The sequence below is a fragment of the Herpailurus yagouaroundi genome, unplaced genomic scaffold, assembly GCF_014898765.1.
Source record: "Herpailurus yagouaroundi ecotype Mexico unplaced genomic scaffold, PumYag 162, whole genome shotgun sequence".
Classification (NCBI taxonomy): domain Eukaryota; kingdom Metazoa; phylum Chordata; class Mammalia; order Carnivora; family Felidae; genus Herpailurus; species Herpailurus yagouaroundi.
This window is the reverse complement of record NW_024412403.1, coordinates 66,468,900-66,490,989: the sequence shown is the minus strand read 5'-3', so window position 1 is coordinate 66,490,989 and position 22,090 is coordinate 66,468,900. Positions and strand designations below refer to the sequence as shown.

At 44.0% G+C, this 22,090-nt stretch overlaps 1 protein-coding gene across 3 annotated transcripts; it reads left to right on the top strand.

The window, feature by feature from the left end:
• Window positions 1-875: 875 nt before the first annotated feature.
• Window positions 876-20,716, top strand: POPDC2 (popeye domain cAMP effector 2). 3 transcript variants are annotated; one of them, XM_040484596.1, is made up of 4 exons: window positions 876-2,223; window positions 7,270-7,378; window positions 13,647-14,037; window positions 19,063-19,586. In XM_040484596.1, the coding sequence occupies exons 1-4, from the start codon at window positions 1,733-1,735 to the stop codon at window positions 19,134-19,136; spliced, it is 1,065 nt and encodes a 354-aa protein (XP_040340530.1). In that variant the 5' UTR covers window positions 876-1,732; the 3' UTR covers window positions 19,137-19,586. The 3 variants fall into 3 exon arrangements, with proteins under 3 accessions (XP_040340530.1, XP_040340528.1, XP_040340529.1); XM_040484594.1 differs by lacking the exon at window positions 19,063-19,586 and adding an exon at window positions 19,965-20,716 and having other exon boundaries at window positions 952-2,223; window positions 13,647-14,178; XM_040484595.1 differs by lacking the exon at window positions 19,063-19,586 and adding an exon at window positions 19,965-20,716 and having other exon boundaries at window positions 960-2,223.
• The last annotated feature ends 1,374 nt before the right edge of the window (window positions 20,717-22,090 follow it).

The following is a 22,090-nucleotide window of genomic DNA, read 5'->3' as shown; positions in this document are numbered from 1 at the left end:
GCCGTTGTTTTTTCAAGTGTCTTTCTCTTGATTGAGTGAAAGCTCTTAGGAATCTGATTCTCTGAGTGCTTGGCTCATAGCAGGCGCCCAGTAAATATTTGTTGAGCTAAAAAGTTCCACTCCTCAGCATATTTGACAATTTCTAATTTCTCACTAATTTTGGTTTGGTTATCAGCGGTATAATAAAAGTCCCTGGGGATTGAGTACTCAAGTAGTTTTGGAAAGTTACTGGGTACCACACCCCCCCCCCCCCAAAGTGTCTCAAGGGCAATAGAATGATAATAAATACTAAGTAGCAGCAAGGGAAAAAATCAAGGAGTCATTTGGAAGCCAGAGGGACATGTCTTAATATTTGCATACTCCAGATTTATTTTTTGGGGACCCAAAATAGACCCCAGGTTCATCCAGAAGTTCCTTGGATGTCATCAGACTTCTGGCGGGTGGGGGAGGGTGCATGTGGGATTGGGAGTCATGGATCTGTCTATTTCTACTTGCTGTGCAAACTGCTTGGCGCACAGCGCTGAGTCTGACTTGGGATCAGATCCTGGCTGGACCACTTACTGCCTATGGGAACTTGTTACTTAGGTGAGCCTCAGTTTTTTTTAGATCTGGAAGGAAGATAATATTTATTTGGAGGGGTTGTATGATGACTAAATAGTATCTATGTAAAGTACCTAATTGAGGTCCAGCACCGGGTAGGCCGTTTAATGGGTGGTAGTTATTATAATTTGCAAATAATGGGTAGGGTGATGATCTGAGCACTGTAGTACCATTGTATTAACTATGCCTAAATCCAGATATATGCAGGAGAAAGTCAGTTTAGAATTCAAAGAACTGCTTTGCGTAGCCATTTTTGTTTAATGGGTGTCAAATAAATGCCTAGAGATGTTTATAATGTGACTTAATAAAGACTTCTGAGGGGTTTTCCAGTTCTCACTGTTAGGATTTTTTCTTATAATAGTCCCCTACTTTCCTACTTGGCTATGCCCTCCCAGCTCAGGAGAGCCCCTAGCCCTCCCCACCGGAGCTCTGAGCAGTACCCGGCCTGCCTGCCGGTACTGTGGTAAATTCTCTGCTCACTTTTCCTTTGTTCTCCCCAGCCTGCCTCACTTGCCCAGAGGTCTTGTCCTCTGGGGAGATATGTTAAGTGCTCTGCCAGCCTGCCTGTGTGCCTGGCCTGTTTTTTCTCACTGCCAGTACCTCTTGGATTCCAATTCCAAACATGGTATCCATCTGGGGTCACCCTTTCTTCCGGTGCCAAGAGAGACGCATTCCAAATGGAACACAAGTGTGCCTCCCGTGCTGGGCTCTCCTCATTCTGACTAGGGACAACAGAGAGCAGGATGTGGCCACTTTATCCCTCACCGCTAAAGTTTTCGATCCCATAGTCCTATCTTTACCTCGGGACAATTTAGATTTTTCTGCTAAGAGCCAAATGTGAAGTCTGCTCTAAGAAACCTAGAGCCCAGGAATATTGCCAGAGCTCTGCAAAGAAGGCCAGAACCTTGCTGAAGGAAAACGAGAGGGAAAAAAGTTTTAAAATTCTCCATGAAGTATACTATGTTCTGCCATTTATTCCCAAGGCTACTGGAAGCATTCCTCTCAGGAAAGGCAGAGTTGGCGGTGAGAAGCCGGACCTGAGAAGACTCTGGGAGGACAGATTAGTTCATTTTTTGAATTCCCTATGTGAGGACAGTCTTCAAGCCCAGCAAGGCTTTGAGACGCCCTGAAGATGAGTGCTAACGGCAGCACAATGCGCCAGCTTCTCTGGCAGGACCCAGTGTGCAGTGGCTGGAAGCAGGATCTGGAAGGGGCTGTCTACCATCTGGCCAACTGCTTCTTGCTCCTGGGCTTCATGGGGGGCAGTGGGGTGTATGGATGCTTCTACCTCTTTGGCTTCCTGGGCACAGGCTATGTGTGCTGCGTGATGTGGGGCTGGTTTGATGCCTGCGGCCTGGACATCATCCTCTGGAGCTTCCTGCTGGCAACGGCCTGCCTGTTCCAGCTGGCACACCTGGTCTACCGCCTGCGTAAAAACACCCTCCCCGAGGAGTTCGATCTCCTCTACAAGACGCTGTGCCTACCCTTGCAGGTGCCTCTGCAGGTGTACAAGGAGATTGTTCACTGCTGTGAGGAGCAGGTCTTCACTCTGGCCACTGAGCAGACTTACGCTGTGGAGGGTGAGACACCCATCAACCGCTTGTCCCTGCTACTCTCTGGCCGGTAAGCTACTGGGTCGCTGCTCAGCATTTCCTCCCTCTGCCCATGCTTCTCATTTCCCAGTGTGTCCCTTTGCATTCTGAGGCCCCTTCCATTGAGGGAAGGATATGGCAAGTCAAACAGACCAAAACAGATGTTTCTAAGCATGGGTTTGGTTCCTCTTTCTTAGCATTTTCCAAGAGGAAACAAGATCATGAGGCATCTTCTTGGTTGGCAGGAAGGACTGTGGGTGCGCTTGGTGTTGGGAGGTGTGGGGTGAGTGTTTCTTCAGCCTGGGTCTGAAATGACCACACACACACACACACACACACACACACACACACACACAGTATACACACACTGGTGGATCATGCTTAAGCTGTCACAACATCTCTATAAGCTCTGGAAAAGTGAACACTTCAATGAGGTAGATTTGTTCCTTTCATATGTATTCAGTATTTCCTAAGTGCTGACTGTACATACAGGGAACAGTGCCTGTTCCTTGCCAAGGGATCAAGGAAACAGCCCCAACTGTGTTGAGGATATCATATATAGGCTCTGTGGTAAAGCCATTTGGTATACAACCAGATGAGGAGAGGGAATGTTCCTTGTCCACTTTTCCATTCCCATTTGTTCTACTGAGATTCTTTTACAGACCAGTGAAGTACTATAAATCTAAGACCACACAGTGAGGGAAGAGTAGTGATGCCCACACATATCTCATTGAGGATTTGGTGGAGATACCTTGGGCTCCTTTTAGGAAGGGTGACAGTAAAAAATTAGCAGAAATGATCTTTTTTTTTTTTTTTAGAGTTTATTTATTTATTTTGAGAGAGAGAGGGAGAGAGCACGTGTGCAAGTGGGTGGGGGAGGGGCAGAGAGAGAGAGAGAGGGAGAGAGAAAATTCCAATCAGGCTCTCTGCTGCCAGTGTAGTACCCAACGTGGGGCTCCATCTCATGAACAGTGAGATCGAGACCCAAGCTGGTATCAAGAGTCAGACAACCAACTGAGTCACCCAAGCGCCCCAGCAAAAATGATCTTGGTCAGGATCAGTGTATGGCCAATCATACCCTGTACATGTGTATTGGCCAATGGCTGATATTTTCAGAAGAAATACCATGGGGTTCTATGCTGTACATTTGGTAGGCATTTGTGGAATCTTTGAAATATTGCCCTAGAGGGACTTACTTGTGGGACTGAGCATCAAACAGTAAACTACTTAACATGGTATATACTTGGGCTGCCTCAGTGGAAAGCAAGCAAAGTATTTCAAAAGCTTTGTCCTCAGTTTCCTCCCCTGCTTTTTTGAATCCAGGAGAATGTGGTAGAAAAGATAAAAGATAGTAATCTTATCAGAAGGCTTTAATTCCAAGGTGGGAGTGGGGAAGAAACCAGATAAGACTGTCAACCACACAGTGAAAAAGAAAAAAGTTTGAGGATGATAATGATGGTACCACAACTACTACTGGTAGTGCTAATATGCATTTATCTACTAATGTGTAGAAACAAAAGTGTTATGTATACATGTGATTATTTTTGGACTCAAAGTCTTGGGTTGAATAAGCTATGAGGTTTCGTGGGGAGACATTTCATTTCATTCACGAGTAAAGTGAAGTGTAAGCAAGTGGCATTATTTATAAACAAATACATGTGTAAATACAAATACAATATGACTATTTGTCCCCTACAGTTCCATGCTTAAAATAAAGACAATTTAGGAAACATTCTCATTCATGATCCAGGATATTATTTGCTCCTCATGGCTCATCTGTTCAGACGAGATCGGGCGCGTTCAGGGTGGTATGGCCGTAGACTTGGCTCATCTGTTCAAAGGAGGGAATTGAGACAGGGGGGAGAAAGGCCCTCTCCACTAGTATGATGCATGTGTATGGAAGTATATTAAGCTTATTGTATGGTTCAGCTATCTTTTATGTGATGAATTTAATATGAACTTATATAAGACCACTTCCCCGTGACAGGGAGAGGGGGCCTTGCCCCCTCAGTGTGGCTTTTCCTAGTATACTTAGCATCAAAAATCCAAATCAAAAATTAAACAGTTTTGGAGGCACCTGGCTGGCTCAGATTGTAGAACATGCAACTCTTGATCTTGGGGGTGTGAGCTCGAGCCCCATGTTGGGTGTGGACACTACTTTAAAAAAATAAATAAATAAAATATTTTTTTTAAAAAATTAACAATTTTCCCCTTTGCTTTTCAAAGTTTGGAGTAAGAGTCTTACTTTAAAAAAATTTTTTTTAGATATTTATTTTTGAGAGAGACAGGGCATGAGCAGGGGATGGGCAGAGAGAGAGAGAGAGGGAGAGACAGAGAATCCCAAGCAGATTCCAGGCTCTGAGCTGTCAGCACATAGTCCAATGCAGGGCTTGAACCCATGAACCGTGAGATCATGACCTGAACCAAAGTTGGATGTTTAACCAACTGGGCCACCCAGGTGCCCCAAGAGTCTTATTTGTTATCTTTCAATGTCCTCCTGTCTCAAATTTGCTAAGTTAGAGCTGGGAGCCAAGGCTTCTAGTCTATGACCAGGCTCCAGTTTTAAAGGACCATCATTGTACCTGGGGCTGGTTACAGTTAGGTACTGAACACCTTGAAGCTGTGAACAAGAACTCTATGCCAGGAAGTGGGGGCTTCTTGTACAGACCTCCCCGTCTCTCATGCAGACTCTCATCTAGAGCCCTTTGCTGAAACCTCAGATGTCCTTTTTGTTTTATTTTAATATTTATAACCAGTCCCTTTTAAGACTCAGAAAAGCCAAGGGAATTCCCCAAAGTTTATCACCCTGTTAAGCTGTGCTTACTGTTGGTGAGTTTCTCTCACACACAATTCTCTCATATGCACAGTCTCCTGAGTAGGCAACTAAGCTATTCATGTAGGAAGAAAACCTGTTGTCCAGGAGATCAAGAAGGAAGAAGAGGCTTAAATGACAAAGAGCATAATAGACCAATTGAAATGGCTTCAGGGAGCCATGCAGGCTTATTAGATGTCATAGTCTAAATAATGGCACCCCTAGTAGCTGGCTTGAGTGGCCAGAGCCCTTGCCTGAGGAGCTGGTAAGGTCTGATGTATGCAGCAACAGGCTCATTCTCTCCTGTTGTCTTTCTTCCTGTATTTGAGAAGCTTTTCCTTGAGATGTTGGTCTGCTTTTTATGGTGACACAAGTGAGTTCATCTGTTCAATTGTTCCTTCCTTCTTTTCTTTCTCCCCCATTCCTACCTTCCCTTCTTACTTTTTCCCTTCCAAAATTATTTGTGAAGAGTGCTAGGGGCTAAGGATCCAGTGTTAAAATATGAAAAATACTGTTCTTATCTCATGGAGCTATCAAGAAAATCAATAATTAATGTTTGACATAGTGATGAATAACAGACATAATATTTCCAAAGAGAAATGCAAAGTGCACTGAGAGCAGGTACCTGGTGGATTTAACTTTTCTGGGGAGGTCAGATGAAACTTCCTACAAGAAGAAATGTTTAAGCTGAGATCTACAGAGAAGGTAGAAATTAGGAAGAGATCCAGTTGGAGGGTACAGAATCCATGGAGACCCTGAGGTAGGAGAGCATGGCACTTCATTTTCTCTTGAATCTACTTATTATTCAGGGAAGTTCTGCCTGGCTATCTCTATATATTACCTGGTTTTGTAAGAGCAAATGTGTTTCTTCCATTGGAGACTATAGGCTAACACCACATCCTTGGCTTGAGAGCTATATCCCCTCTGTCTTCCATCTTTAGGATGTCAGATAAAAGGCAACAGCTTATTAATTGGTGATGGTCTTTGGTAATCTATATGTAGACATATATATCTAGGCGTTCATTAGGAGCAAGATTTGGAGTGCTAATAATCCCATTTGGCCAGAATTTAATCATATGGCTGTACCTAGCTGCGTGGGAGGTAGGGAAATGTAGTCTAGTTGAGCAGCCACAAGCCCAGCTAAAATTCTAGCATTGTGGGGGAAGGGAAAAAACAGATATTGGAAAACAGACAACACATTGGATTCCCAGTTCTCCATCTATTCCCATCCTGATCTGCTTTTCAACATCCTATTCATTTTTCAAAACTGAGCTCCAATGTCACCTTTTAGAAATCTGCCTCTTGAAGAGAATTAATTTCTCTCCTTCCTCTATTCTCCTGTTCCACAATAACACAGGTTGACCTACAGTCAGTTATTTATGCATCTGTGATTTCCACTAAGTTGTGAAATTCTTTAAAATTTTTTTTTCAACGTTTTATTTATTTTTGGGACAGAGAGAGACAGAGCATGAACGGGGGAGGGGCAGAGAGAGAGGGAGACACAGAATCGGAAGCAGGCTCCAGGCTCTGAGCCATCAGCCCAGAGCCCGACGCAGGGCTCGAACTCACGGACCGCGAGATCGTGACCTGGCTGAAGTCGGACGCTTAACCGACTGCGCCACCCAGGCGCCCCAAAGTTGTGAAATTCTTAAAGGCAAGGATCAGATCATACCCTTCTCTGCATTTCCAGACCTCCAGGAACACAGGAGGTACTCCATGAATATTTATTTAGCCAATAAAGCTCCAGAAAAAAAAAAAAAAAAAAGAAACAGTAGCTCCTTTCCAATGGACAGCATATACCGCAAAGATCTTTTTATCTTCCCCCTTTGTCTAATAGAGACACCTCCTTTCCTGGTATAACTCATGTTAGAGAGAGGTTGAAGCTGAAACTGAGTTTTCAGGGGGAAAGAGGAAAAAACCCATATTGGATTCTCAACATTTTCCATTTTTATTTATTTTTTTTTTTCAACGTTTATTTATTTTTGGGACAGAGAGAGACAGAGCATGAACGGGCGAGGGGCAGAGAGAGAGAGGGAGACACAGAATCGGAAACAGGCTCCAGGCTCTGAGCCATCAGCCCAGAGCCCGACGCGGGGCTCGAACTCACGGACCGCGAGATCGTGACCTGGCTGAAGTCGGACGCTTAACCGACTGCGCCACCCAGGCGCCCCAACATTTTCCATTTTTAAATATGTAATGTAGACTGAAGAAGATTTGGGTAGTCACTGTCCTTTTCCCACATGGTCTCTTCTCTCCCTTTGCCAGGGTTCGTGTGAGCCAGGATGGGCAATTTCTGCACTACATCTTTCCTTACCAGTTCATGGACTCTCCTGAGTGGGAATCGCTGCAGCCCTCCGAGGAGGGGGTGTTCCAGGTAATAGGGAGCCTGTGGCAGCACCGTCCCACCCCATCCTACTGTGACCCAGTGATATGCCCCCCTCCATCTTTCCCCGCTTACATCTGTTCTCTGAACCACCGCCAATGTGATGCTAGGCGTGGGAGCGCTCTCCTTCTGTGGAAAGAGTGCGTGGGCTGCTGGCAGAGGTGGGTGGGGTGGGACAGGGAGGTCCTAACCCCTGATAGGTGGGCCATGTCACTGCTATGCCTAAAACCCAGTGATCACAAAATAAAAACCCACACTCCTTAAGACCTTTTGTGATATCCAGCCACATCTCCAGCCCCTCTCTCCTTCCCACTTTTTGCTCATACTGGTCACACTGAATGACTAGTACTTCCCTAAATACATCCAATTGTTTTGCAACAGCCATGCTTGCCCCCCTCTGTACCTTCTGCCTGAAATGCATTTCCCCCCTCTAAATGAGGCTATGGCATCTTACTTCCTCTGAAGCCTGCCCAGACTGACCTCATCAGCTTCTATCCCAAAGCTTATTGTTCCTGTCTGTGTGCCTTTCTATTCTTTTTACTTCTGCTGACTGGTGCATATATTGCTCCCTGTTCTCATGATCTGGTTTCCTTTCTGTCTTTCCTTTCCTAACTCTTTGAGTAGAAATCTGGGCTTCCCCTTCTCTCTATTCTCGGGCTCCAAAGGACAGTACCATGAACACAGTAAGTGTTCAAGAAAGCTTTTCTGAACTGGCCTGGCAGTGGGCAGTTGGTGTCTCAGAGCTCTGTGAGGCATCCACAGACATGTTCCAAGGTGGGGGCTGCCAACCCTTCAGACTTCAGTTCCCTTCTTTGCAGCTCTCACTTATTGAATGGCTAGTACATGGGAGGCGCCATATGTTATATTGCCTTATTGATTCTCGCAACAACCTTCTGAGTTGGATATTATTATTACCCCACTTAACATGAAGAAATTGAGGTTCCAAAACATCAAGCAATTTGCCCAAAGTCTTCGTCTCAAAAGTGGCAAAGTCAAGTTGCCTGGCTCTACTATTTCTGTTCTTTTTTTTTTCCTTCACACTTTTATTCCCCCCCAAATCTCAAACTACATGAAAACAACCTCAGGGGTAATTACAGCATAAGCAAACCATGGTTGTATTAGCAGAGCTAGGAGAAGAAAAATGAAGAGGAAATTTCCACCCTTATAAATGCTTCTTTTTTTCTCATTTCACCCATCTCCCCACCCACATCTCCTCTGTAAACCATCAGTTTGTTCTCTATAGTTAAGAGTATGTTTCTTGTTTTCTCTCATGCACTCTCTCTCTTTTCTTGCTTTTGTTTGTTTTGTTTCTTAAATTCAGCATGAGTGAAATCCTATGATATTTGTCTTCCTCTGATTGGCTTATTTCACTTAGCCTAATACCCTCTAGATCCATCCATGTTGTTGCAAACAAGATTTCATTCTTCTTTGTGGCTGAATAATATTCCATTGTACCTATACACCACATCTTCTTTATCCATTCATCTGTCAGTCAATGGACACTTGGGCTGCTTCCATGTCTTAGCTATTGTAAATGATACTGCTATAACATCAGTGTATGTGTATCCCGTTGAATTAGTGTTTTTGTATTCTTTGGGTAAATACCTAGTAGTGTGATTACTGGATCTTATGGTAGTTCTATTTTTAACTTTTGGAGGAACCTCCAAACTGTCATGCTCCACCAGTGCATTGGCTCCACCAGTTTGCATTCCCACCAATAGTGCACGAGGGTGCCTTTTTCTCCACATTCTCACCAACATATGATCATATAGACCTTTTTTAAAAAATTTTATTTAGATCCAAGTTAGTTAACATATAGTGTAATAATGATTTCAGGAGTAGAATTTAGTGATTCATCACATACATCTAACATCCAGTACTCATCCCAACAAGTGCCCTCCTTAATGCCCATCACCCATTTAGCCCATTCTCCCACCCAATATTTCTTTTCTTTTTAAAAACGAGCAGGTCACTAGTACAGTGGAATGAACACACACACACACACACACACACACACACACACACACCTTATAAGGACTCCCCTGTCCAAATAGTTTGCTAGTACTGCGTTCCATGTTACTTCTATCACTTCTATTGGGGAGTCCCCCAAGCTAGCATTTGAACTAACTCCAGAATAGATACATGCCAGGCAGTGGCCACTTGACTGGGCCTGCTTCTGCCCCACCCTGACTTCTGACTCTGTGAGGACAGATCCTGAGAGACAGACAATCCCCATCCCACTGCCAGGCCACCAGCCATAGACCCCCACTAATCATGTTCCTCTTCCACCACACACACCCCTACCGTCTCCAACCAGCCCAGCAGTCTCCTGTGAGAACTCCTTTAGGGCCCTAAGAACCGGTCCTGAGCCAGATAGACCAGGCTCTGTTTCTGACATTGACACTGATGAACAGGTGGTGGATAAGCTGGGTGTTCTCCCCTAAGCTATGCTTGAAAGGAGGGGCTGTAACCCCAGATGGCCTCTCAGCCTGGAATGTAGCTACCGTCATATTCCTCCCATTTATATTTTTAGTGTGCACCTCCTCTGGGAGCAATAAGATCCACACGTTTGCTATTGGCTGTGTAAAGTCTCATTTCCTCTTTGTAAATGTCAGGTGTTGTCCTGAGTTATAGTTCATTCTGTCCTTGCCTTCTGCAATTATAGTCTTTGTGGACTAATAGGGCAATCTGTAGTGACTGTCTGAATCATAATTCTCATTGTGTTTACCACAAATGAATCAATGTTCCATCACACCTCTCAGCAATCCATTTAAATAAGAATTTATTGACTGTTTAGCACTGTGATCCTCTCATTCGTCACCAAGGACATAGCATAGGAGGTATCACACAGAAATCATAATTATTTCTCCAATTTACATTGTGTCTTACTAAACCCAAGTCCTCTTTACATATGTTTTTTCATTTGATTCATTTAATCAGCCCCTGAAGTGAGAACTAAAGAAAAAGATTGTTGAAACTTTGTTACAGACATATGCACATGCATGGGGGAACGAGGCAATAAACAAGTTTCCTGAAGACCTCTGAGGAAGGATTTTATACAGGACGTGCAAAAGTCACATTCGGTTGTTTTGCAGCATATAAGATTTGTAGTCTTTACCTGATTCATTCAATCACTTCAGTAATGTATATGGAGCATTTATTGTATACTAGGCACTGTTAAAGGTGTTTGCGATGTATCAGTGAACAACTAAGGAAGTTCCCTGCTTTCATGCCATTTGTACTCTAGTAGGGGAGATAAAAATAAAAAAAATAAGCCACAGAGATAATGAGTAACTATGTAAGATGTTAAAAGATAATGAAAAAAATAGTGAAAAAAAAATAGAGTGGCTTAAGAGAGTTACAGATGCAATTTTATGTAGGGTGGTCATAGAAATCTTTGTTGAGAAGGTGACATTTAAACAAAGACCTGAGGGAGGTGACAGTGAGCTCTGGGAAGCTGAGGGCAGAGCAGAGTAGATAGAAGGAAGAACCAGTGCAAAGGCCCTGTGGTGGGAGGGACTAGCATATTTGAACTACAGAAATGAGGCAGTGGTGGCTGGAACCGAGAGAGGAAGGGGAGAGAATAGTAGGAGAGGATCAAAGAGGGGACAAGGAACCACATCATGTGGGGCCAGAGCATGAATTTTCTAAACAGAGCCAAAAGAATTTCCTAATGCATCGCATGTAGTGTGTGTGTGAGAAGGAGGATCAAGGAAGACTCTAAGGCTTTTGGTCTGAGCAGCTGGAAAGATAGAGATGCTATCAACTGAAATAAGGCAGGCTACAAGTAGAATTGGTTTTGGAGGAAAAGAGGAAGTTCAGTTTTGGATATATTAGATTTGTGTCATCTACGAACATTTAAATGGAGATGCCGCACAGGCAGTTGAATATTTGAGTCTAGAATTAAAGAATGAGGTCTGAGCCTGAGACACAAGTTGGGGAGTTTTGGAACACAGATGATATTCCAAGCCATTCGATTAGATGAGATCACTAAGTGAGTGAGTTTAGACAGAGAAAAGTTTAAGAATGGACCGACTCTGGGATACCCTAGTGTTTAGAAGCTGGAGAGAAAAAGGAAGCCTCAAAGGAGCGACGAGGAGGTTGTCCCAGGAGAGCGTGGCATCCTGTGAGCCGAGTAGAGAAAGCTCATTAAAGAGAAGGGACCATCAGCAAGGTTGACCAGGAAAACTGATGTCACACTGCAGCTTAGAGGCCACTGGTGACCTTACCAGGAACAGTGTGTGTGTGGACTGTGAGGGGCAAAACCTTGCTGGTTTCAGACAGAGTGAGAGGAGAGGAGCTGGAGACAGCAAGCACAGACAACCATTTTCCTGGAGTTTTGCTGAGAAGGGGAGTAAACTAATGAGGCCGTAGCTAGCAAAGAAGAGAGGCTAGGGGGAAGAAAAAGGATTTTATTTTGGTTTAAGATGGAAGAAGTAAAATCACATTCATAAGCAGGCCCATTGTCTTTGTGTTTGGCATCAAGGACACCATTTATGTCCAGAGGGGCTTTTCTTCACACCTGCTTCGGGGTCAGTACTCTGATTTCCTGTTTGGGAATTATTGGTAAGTACACCTATGAAGTATGGGCCTTGGCAGATAGTGACGGCTCCTTGCTGAACTGCTAGGAATGGGCAGATTGTGAGTACTTCTTTCAGAATTTTTTTCTCACGAGGCACCATGCTTGGAGAGATTAAGGAATTTGTCTGATGTCACACAGCTGGTCAAAGGGTAAAGCTGAACTTGAAGCCAGCTCCTGGCCTTGATGAAGCAATTTAGAGGCCTGACTTCAGGGTTGATGATGGGAGGGGAGGGCGGGGAGAAGCAGAGGTGAGGAAATGAGTGAAGAAAGTAGAAGAGGTCTACTGCAGGAGGAAGGAAGAGAGAAGGGTAGTGGGAGCTCTGGTCCACAATGCAGGAATTAAAATCACTAGAGAAAATCTCTAATAAAGGGTGTTTGGAAGTCAACCCTACCTTTAATAAGAAAATCCACATGAAGACTTGAACACAATGCCTGGCTCACAGCCACCTCTAGGTAAATGTTCGCTGCTATCATCACCACCATTATCTCCATTGTCTCCACAATTCTTCAACATGAGCCTTCTGGCCGCCTCACTTTTAAAGTATCGTGGCCAATCCAATTATAAAGAATTGTGTGATTCTACACCCTATTCCTTTACTCTCCTACTTACGTTTCTAGTTTAACCCCAGTTTTAGCACTTATCATTGTTAAAACAAGGATTTATCAAGCACCTGCTACGTGCCAGGCACCTTACCTGCCCTGCAGGTGTAATTTAGCTTTGCATTATGGGCCCGTAGTAAGTGCTCAGAACTTCCTAGATGGCTAAATAAATGGAGAGTGAGGTGCCCTTTGTCTCTGTGCCCTTAAGAGTTCCTCTTCCTCAGGGTGCCTGGGTGGCTCAGTCGGTTAAGTGTCCAACTTCAGCTCAGGTCATGATCTCACGGTTCATGAGTTCGAGACCCATGCCAGGCCCTGGGCTGACAGCTCAGAGCCTGGAGCCTGCTTCGGATTCTGTGCCTCCCTCTCTCTCTGCCCTTCCCCCATTCACAAAAATGAATAAATGTTCTCTGTGTCTCTCAAAAATGAATAAACGTTAAAAAAAAAAAAAAAAGAGTTCCTCTCCTCTGTGCCCTTTTTCTGACTTTAGTCATCAGATCTCTTTGGTTACTTGTCATAGCCATGTCAAGAGCAGCTTCCTGGGCCTGAATTCCAGGCCAATGTTCTCCCACTGATGCAACTTGGCAGGCCTAATGAGAAGCTCTTCTCTAACTGGAATGTGCTCCAACCCTTCCTTAATCCTTACTGCAATATATTATCCTTCTTTATTCTTAAAACAAACTGTCATCAGCATGCCAGCCTTTTTCAGAGCAATGAGAGGCCCCATCTCTATCTTGAGATCACAATAGACTCAGAACCTTCCACAGCCATGGGACCACAGAATATGACAGCTGAGGAAACTGGGTGTGGAAACTGAGGTTCCTGGAGGGGAGGGCCCAGTGGGTGAATGGCTGAACCCAGGGCTCCTGACAAGTACACCCCTCCATGTCAATGCACACAAGTAAAAGTCATTCACTGGCCCTCCTCCAGGCAAGGCCATGGGGGGCACCTATGGTGGGGGGCTCCCACAATTTCTTCAACAAAAGTGCAGCCTTTTGCCACGTAATTGTATGTTTCTCTGAGCTAAGCATGAACACAGTCTAATTTAAATCTTCACTCTCTTCTCCCGACCCCTTTCAGGTCACTCTGACTGCTGAGACTGCATGTAGCTACATCTCCTGGCCCCGGAAAAGTCTCCACCTTCTTTTGACCAAAGAGCGATACATTTCCCGCCTCTTCTCAGCCCTGCTGGGCTATGACATCTCTGAGAAGCTCTACGCTCTCAACGATAAGCTCTTTGCCAAGTTTGGGCTGCGTTTCGACATCCGTCTCCCCAGCCTGTACCATGTCCTGGGTCCTGCTGCTCCAGATACAGGGCCAGAGTCTGAGAAGGATGATGAGGAAGTCCGTGAGTCAGCCATGCCCACATCTGCCCAGCAAACACCCCCTCGCTCTCCTCTTCCAGCTGCCAGTGGCCCTCCAGCACCTCCCTCCCGGGCCAGGATGTCCAGGCCGGACAGCGGCGTCCTGGGTGAGGACTCCACCAGTCTGGTGCTGGAGGATTTTGAGGAGGTGTCGGGATCAGAATCGTTCATGGATTATAGGAGTGATGGGGAGTACATGAGGTGAGGGAGAGCTAACACGGGCACAACCACCTGGCTCAGGATCCTGTGTAAGTACTCAGAAGGCAGCTCTTTGCCTTCCCGCCAACAGTTGGCCTTAACTCAGCTTGTAAGGGCAAAAAACCATTTCACGGAGTCTGTCCTCTCACAGGACTCCCAGAAAGTGGCATTAACCCAGCCTTGCAGTAACAACTCACTCCAGGTGCATGCAAGGCGTCGCGGGATTTTTTTTTAACTCATTTTTTATTAAGGGTGATTGCGTCTTAGAAAGTGGGCTGCTTGACATTTTGAGCAAGCAAACAATTGCTAAATTGTTTGCAAGTTTGTGTGAATAGTTTTTTTTTTTTTTTAACATTTATTTATTTTTGAGACAGAGAGAGACAGAGCATGAACAGGGGAGGGTCAGAGAGAGGGAGACACAGAATCTGAAACAGGCTCCAGGCTCTGAGCTGTCAGCACAGAGCCCGACGCGGGGCTTGAACTCATGGACCGTGAGATCATGACCTGAGCCAAAGTGGGCCGCTCAACCGACAAAGCCACCCAGGCGCCCCTATGGCATGCATTTTAAAGGGGAAAAAACGCTAATTCCTATCGGTTCTTATTCCTATCGGTTTTTCCTAGCATAGAGGCAGCTCTGGAAAGCAGTCGCTATTTAGCTTGGATTGGGCAGCTATGTCTGTTAAAATTACATATTTCAAAGAGGCTTGTGATATACGCTGATGACCCTGGGAGGAAAGCATCCCACCTTGCTGTTCTCTTGCCCGGTGTAGAGTGCGTTGCTTGTTCGGGCAGAGGACTGGGTGCTGCCCTGTTACTATGATCCTATGGGTGTAACAGCAGCCTGGCTTTCCCCACAAACCACACCTGGGTGAGGTGGATGGGCACAAATCTGGGAGGACCTAACAGTAAGGGCAGGATTTCCCTCACACCGCAGGAGAATGGACAAGAAAGGCTGCACTGAGTAGTTCCGGGAAATCGCTTGCGTATTCCCCCTTGTGCTCTCACAGTGCTGTGACATTTTCCTCTGGGACTCCACCCAGCAGTGGTGGAGGCCTGGATTCTCCTAAGGAAAACCCCACAGTTCCCAGTTGGGAAAGCATTTCCAAGTGTGTGTGACGCAGGTGCCCGAGGGACCCACCATCCTTTGGGAAGCACTGACAAATTTTTCAAGGAACTAGCTCAGTGAGGAAGGTTTCCAGGGTACACATGGTGAATGAGTGAATGTTTATATATTTTACAACACAAGTTATGTAAATGATGAAAGAGGTAGGAGAGGCAAATGATAAGAAGTTAGAGTGTTGGTGTTAGAGATAGGGAATGTATCATCTCCTAGATGTCCCTAGAACCATAGTTGGGCTGATTCTGGAGAATTCCATGGATCTATCCAGGACCCAAGATTACTTGTTGACTTCCTCCATTTACAGTGACCACTCTCATCACCCCTTTCCCATTGTGCTGATACTCACCTTCCTGCTTGTCCACCCCCATCCATGCATATGGGTTATGTCCCGTGGATCCCTCTCTTTGTCCAGCATGCCCACCCACCTACCTGTACACACTCCTAACTCATAGCAGCTCTTGGGGTTCTCGTTTTCTTCCCGGTGTCCTCCTTTTTTTGTAGTTCTATTTGCTCTTCTTTCTTCCCTCTTTCTGACTCCTGTTCAGTCCTTGGTTGCCTTCAGTTGGCTGCTCATAAGAAGAAAAAACAGGCCTTCTCTTCTTAATTTCTTCTCTCCTTTACATTTCCCCCATTTAATTGTTGACATATTTCTCCTCTATTACCTTCTTTTCCTTTCTTCCCCACTTCCCTGTCTTGCTCTATCTATTCTTCCTCTTAACCTGCCCTGCACCCCCATCTTGGTCTTTAATCCATACTCTTCCAAGATCAGTACCTCTCCCTCTGCCTGTAGATAAAACCATTCAGGTGAAGGGATGAAAATTCCCAGCTTTAGGTAGCTACACATTTCATGTATGAGTTTTCCCAGACATGAGGAGGCAACGTGATAAACGAGAGATAGCCAGAACTGGGAGCCTGAAGTGTCCTGGCTTCTACGTCTGGGTCTGCTACGTTTTGCAAACCACACAATCTCACCGAGCCTCACTTTCTTCATTTGAGTGTGTTGGATAAGATGGACCCCAAAGGCCTTCTTGGGTTTATGTTAAGAAGGCAAAGGATGAGTTGTTCAGAAGCAAAAAAGAGAAACAGTCAGCAGTGAAATGGACACAAGCCCCAGGACATCACAGTGTCTTTCAGCATATTTCACTACACTTACTCTTATGACTTGGGACTGTCCTCCTCCTTGCTGAATGGTGGGTTCTGCTTGATTAGAAGTCCCGCCACAAGGCGCTTGGGTGGCTCAGTCAGTTAAACGTCCAACTTCAGCTCAGGTCATGATTTCACGGTTCATGAGTTCGAGCCCCTGTGTTGGGCTCTGTGCTGACAGCTCAGAGCCTGGAGCCTGCCTAGGATTCTGTGTCTCCCCCTCTCTCTGCCCCTCCCCTACTTTTGCTCTGTCTGTCTCTGTCAAAAATAAATAAACATTAAGACAATTTTTTAAAAAGCACCCCCCCCCCAATTCTGTACCTGTGAAGACTCTATCACCTACTATGTGATGATAGTGCAGATGTTCTGTGTGAAAGGTCACCACTCAATCTCGAAGCTCCTCTGCCCTTGAGACTATCATATGAAATAGTCCTTTTCAAATCATTCTTTGGGAAGCAGCCTTTTCAGAACCTCAAGATGAGAAAGCTGCTATTATAACTCCCTTTCTAAAGTATTAGTATTGGCAATATAAAGAGAGTACATTTTTCAATGTTTCTTTGTTCAAGTAATAGAAAGGAAAAAACGTATTATTTACTTCCAAACCACAGTTTTCAGAACAACTTGAAAACCTGATCAAGTTGTATAAATTTCACATGGCTTTCAGTTCAGTCTGTGATAATGGGATAATTTAAACCGTAGATCCTTCTCTGGAATTGTGTTTCGGGGGCTTGGTTTGACTTATTGTCATCAAATCCCTTCTAGGGTTATTACTTTAAACAATAGTCCCTTGTGATAGGTAGCAATTTACTATTGCTTCCTTTATAATGAGGGGAACAACTCACCATCTATTCCCCGGCTCTTCCGTTACCAGAATTGTAAGCTCAGTGCTGTTCATCCTGGCACAGCACTTACATAAGAAGCATGAAGCTGGCTGAGTTCTACATCATTGAGAAAGATACAGCTTCATCACACTGACACCCGTGCTTGTCCTTCCCACCACGACCAGCTAAGAATAGCCAGCGCTTCCACTAGAGGTCTTTTTGAAAAACAGTACATCTTTTAGTCTGGGGTTGCCCGGAATTGAATGCTACTTCTTTGAATGGGCAAAACAGCCCTGCTGCATAATGTATTCATGGGGGGTGTTAGAGTCAGACCTCGCATTAACCCAGCCTTCACTAGGAGTTTGAATTCTGTGGAGGACACTCTCTACAATGTCCCATTTGGTGTCTTACTTATAGGAGCTGCTCCATGAATGCAACTCTGGAGTGAGCAGTTAAGTCAGAGAGCAAGTCTATTAGCACAAATTAATCACTAATCGAAAGCTGTTTGAAATGTGGCCAATTTTGATTATGTTTTCAAGTTCTTCTGCAACCCTGTGATTTGAAAGTAGAAACCATATGTTGTTGCCATTCTCCCTATTATGTATTTATTTATAAATGTTTATTTATAAATGTTTATCAATGTTTATTTATTTTCAGAGAGAGAGAGAGAGCAGGGGAGGAGCAGAGGGAGAGAGAGAAAGAGAGAATCCCAAGCAGGCTCTGCACTGTCAGTGCAGAGCCCCATACAGGATTCTATCTCATGAACTGTGAGATCATGGCTGAGCTGAAATCAAGAGTCAGAGGCTTAACCGACTGAGCCACCCTGGCGCTCCTCCCTATTGTTTAAATAAACGAGCAAATGAGAAACAGATGACAACATGGAGACTAACTGTGGTCGGGGAAGGAGCACAGGACCAGGATAATAGTACCCAGGGCCAGGGAGCCAATTCAACAACTATTTGAGTATCTACTGTATATTTTAGGCACTGTGCCAGATAACTACGTCATGGATCATCATGAGTAACAGTTGAAAGAATTGAAGGTGTTTAATCTGGAGAGATGAGCAAGAGTGCTATCCTCAGATTTTGAAAAGAAGGGGAATTAGAATTTGCCTTAATTTGGGGGGGCACCTTGGTGGCTCAGTCAGTTAAGCATCTGATTTTTGGTTTTGGCTCAGGTCATGATCTCACGGTTAATGATTTCAAGTCCCGCATCAGGCTCCATGCTGACAGTGTAGAGCCTGCTCGGGATTCTCTCTCTCCCTCTCTCTCTTTGCCCTTCCCCCACTCATGTTCTTTGTCTCTCAGAATAAATAAATAAGCTTAAAAAAAGAATTTGCCTTAATTTGGTATTCTTGAGGACAGAAATGAGTTAAGGACTGAATATGATAAGGAGGAAGGGTTTTACTCAGTATTAATAATGGGTTGCCTCATAGAGTTAGTGAGTTACTCATCATTGGAAGAGTTCAGGTAGGAGCCAGAAGAAATCTCAGAGATTTTATAAGGTGATGCAGGCTCTGAGAGAAGGATGCCTTAGGCTATTGCTATTAAGGTGTCTTCTAACTCTGATACTATGATTCTGTGATTCTAAGATCTGACTCTGGTCCTGTCACTTAACCATAAAGAGTGGTTTCTCATCTCCAGAACAGGACTAGTAGTCTAATGGATAATAAATACGTACTAATAGGTAGATAGGTAGCCTGTCTACCTCACCAGGTTGATGTGAGGAGTAACTGAGATAATGTATAGAAAGGTAGTTTGTCATTTGTAAAGCCCTAGTTAAATGTGTAAAGTATTTCAGTATCCCATTGTATACAGAATTGTTTAGCAACCCCCCTCCCTCTCTGTCAGAGGTACATGATTTCACCTCTTATTTCCCCCAGTCTGGCTTTCCAGGGAAGGTGGCAACTGGCAGAGGCCCCTGAGGACAAAGGCCCAGCAAAAAGGTGGAGACTCACACGATGGGCTCCTCAGCCCCTGACTCACCAATCACTTGCCAGACCTTCATCTCTTTTCCTTTATTGGCTCATGGGGAGACAGATCACCATCACACTCTCTTCACCCTCTTTTCATCACACTATATTTTTCTCTGCAGTGGCTGTAAGGTCCTTTGGAGCTGTCAGTTTTGCTAGACAGACCTGGGGCAAAAAAATTGCCCCTAATGGTGGCACAGCAGGAGCTGCCCCCCGGGCCTCAGGTTCTGAGTCTCTGGGTGGTAGCACCACTCTCTCTGCCAAGACCTCATGTTGGGTCAGCTCAGTTAAAGAGGAAGCAGCTCCCTCCCAGCCCTCTGGATCACAGCAGCCTGCAACCCACAACAGCCTGAACCTATTGTTCTCCTACTTGTATTTTACAGGCCTCTCTTTGTTTAAAAAAAAAAAAAAAAAAGACAGGGGTCTTATAAGACTCATCATTTTGCCATACAGGTTTTTTTTTTTTCCTGGAAACTCATTCAGTAGTGCTAGATAGGAAGTAGAATTCTATAGATTCTTCATAGGAAGCACCAGGAGTTGATTTCTTGGTCTCGTCTCCTATAAAAATGAGACTGGGCTAAATAACTTCAGAGCTGGTTCATCCTAATACTCCAGAATGAGACGATTCAAAGATACGACCGCCCCTATCACATCAGGTATTGGAGACAGCTAAAGCGTTGTGAATTAGTAGAAGAAAAATAAACTGAAAAGAACCCTGCGGTGTTAGGCAAGCCACCTGGAGCCACAGTGCTGAAATCCTTCCTCTTTTTCTTTCCACAGCTTCTAGAACTCCTCTCCACAGCTACTCTCAAGTTATGTCCAGGGGACAGGCCCCCTTGGCTCCAACCCACACTCCTGAACTTTAAGGATCAACAGGCTATCTTTTTCTCTGGCCGCACTAATCTTCACAGGAAGGTCACTTGAGTGCACACCGCGTCTCACCCCCTGGAAGGCTCACAGGCAAGGTCAGAGCAGACACAGAAGACGTCGCCCTGCTGCTAACATCAAGGGCTCCAGGCGACTTGTGCAAATTTACCCTCACCAGCCTTCCTTCCAGGAAAAGGCACCCAAAAGTGTGAAAGCACCGATCCCATCCTTCACTAACTGCAGAATCTTGGGCAAGTTACATAGGCTCTCTGAGCCTCATCTGTAGAGTGGGGATTCACAAAACCCATCTCCCAGGGTTGTGGTGAGCACTGAATGAGCTGACTTAGGTAGAGCCCCTCGGACATGTACATGGCGTGACACCTAGTAAGCACTCCATAAATCACTCAGTTTTTTTCCCTTGTTTTTCTGAACTGTTAAAAGGGTCACTGAAGTCAGCTAGCCAAGAAGTTTTCATGGTTTACTTGTTTGTTTTTCCAGTTAGATTCAATTTATAGAAGTAGAAATTTTTAAAAACCTAGTTTTCCCTTAAGCTTTTAAGTTCAACTTACAAATCTCTTGTTCTGTTTAGGACCCTAGTATTAAACAATAGTTTTCAGAGGGACTTTAAAAAACTTAGTTAATTAAATTTCCTTTCATAGTTTTAAGTGGGTTTATAAATTTAATATATTCTATTTTACTTTTCCCCTAAATACTTCAACATATATTCTGGTTATCTATTGTCCTATAACATTCATACCTAAAACGGTGACTTTTTTTAATGAATATAATTTATTGTCAAATTGGCTTATGTACAACACCCAGTGCTCATCCCAAGTGCCCTCCTCAATGCCCATCACCCATTTTTCCTTCTCTCTCACCTGCCCCATCCACTCTCAGTTTGTTCTCTGTATTTAAGAGTCTCTTGTGGTGTGCCTCCCTCCCTCTCTGTTTGTAACTATTTTTTTTCCCTTCCCTTCCCCCATGGTCTTCTGTTAAGTTTCTCAAGATCCACACATGAGTGAGAATTCTAGCATATAGAAATATAATTGATGTTTTGTATCTTTAACTTTAATTCAGTGATCTTGATAAATTCACTTATCACTTCTAATAATTAATTCAGGGAGTCTTCAGGATTTTCCACAGATTCACATATATCATCCGTAAATAATGATGGTTTTATTTCTTCCTTCCTAACCTATACCTTCCCCCTCACTCCTCCTCCTCTTTCTCCTCCTTATTTTTCTTTTGATTCCTTGTTTTTCTGGGTAGGACCTATAGTACAGGGATGAATGGAAGGGATAATGAAGACATCCTTCTCTCATATCTGACTTTAAGGAAAATATTTTCAATATTTCATTATTAAGTATAATGTGTGCTATTAGATTTTTATATTGCCCCTATCAGATTAAAGAAGTTCTTTTCCTAATTTGCTGTTTTTTTTTTAAATCAGGGATGAGTATTGAATTTCATTAAATGATTTTCTGCATTTATGGAGATTATTTTTCTCCCTTATTCTGTTAATGAATTACATCAATAGATATGTGAATATTAAAACAACCATGCATTCTGGAGGAAATCCAATTTTATTATGTTGCATTTTCCTCTTTGTCTATATCTGAACTTAGTTTGCAAATATATATATATATATATATATATATATATATATATATACATATATATATATATGTATATTAGGACTTTTACAAATATGTATCTTGTAATATCATTGTCAGGTTTGATATCAGGGTTATGCTGACTTTGTAAAAGGAGTTAGGAAGTACTCTATCTTTCTTCTTTCGTATTCTTGGAAGAGATCTTTAAACCCAGAAAGCTTTATAACTCTTGGTTCCCACTCCACCCATGTTACCTTCTACTCTGTCTTCTTTTTCAGTCAGTTGCCCATGCCCAAAACCTTGGAGTCTTTCCATTTATCTTAGTTCTATTTTCAAAACATATCCTGAATTCAATTCACCACCTTCACTGCTACCACTGATTTCAAGCTATTATTTCATACCTGGATTAACCTCAATGGACTTACA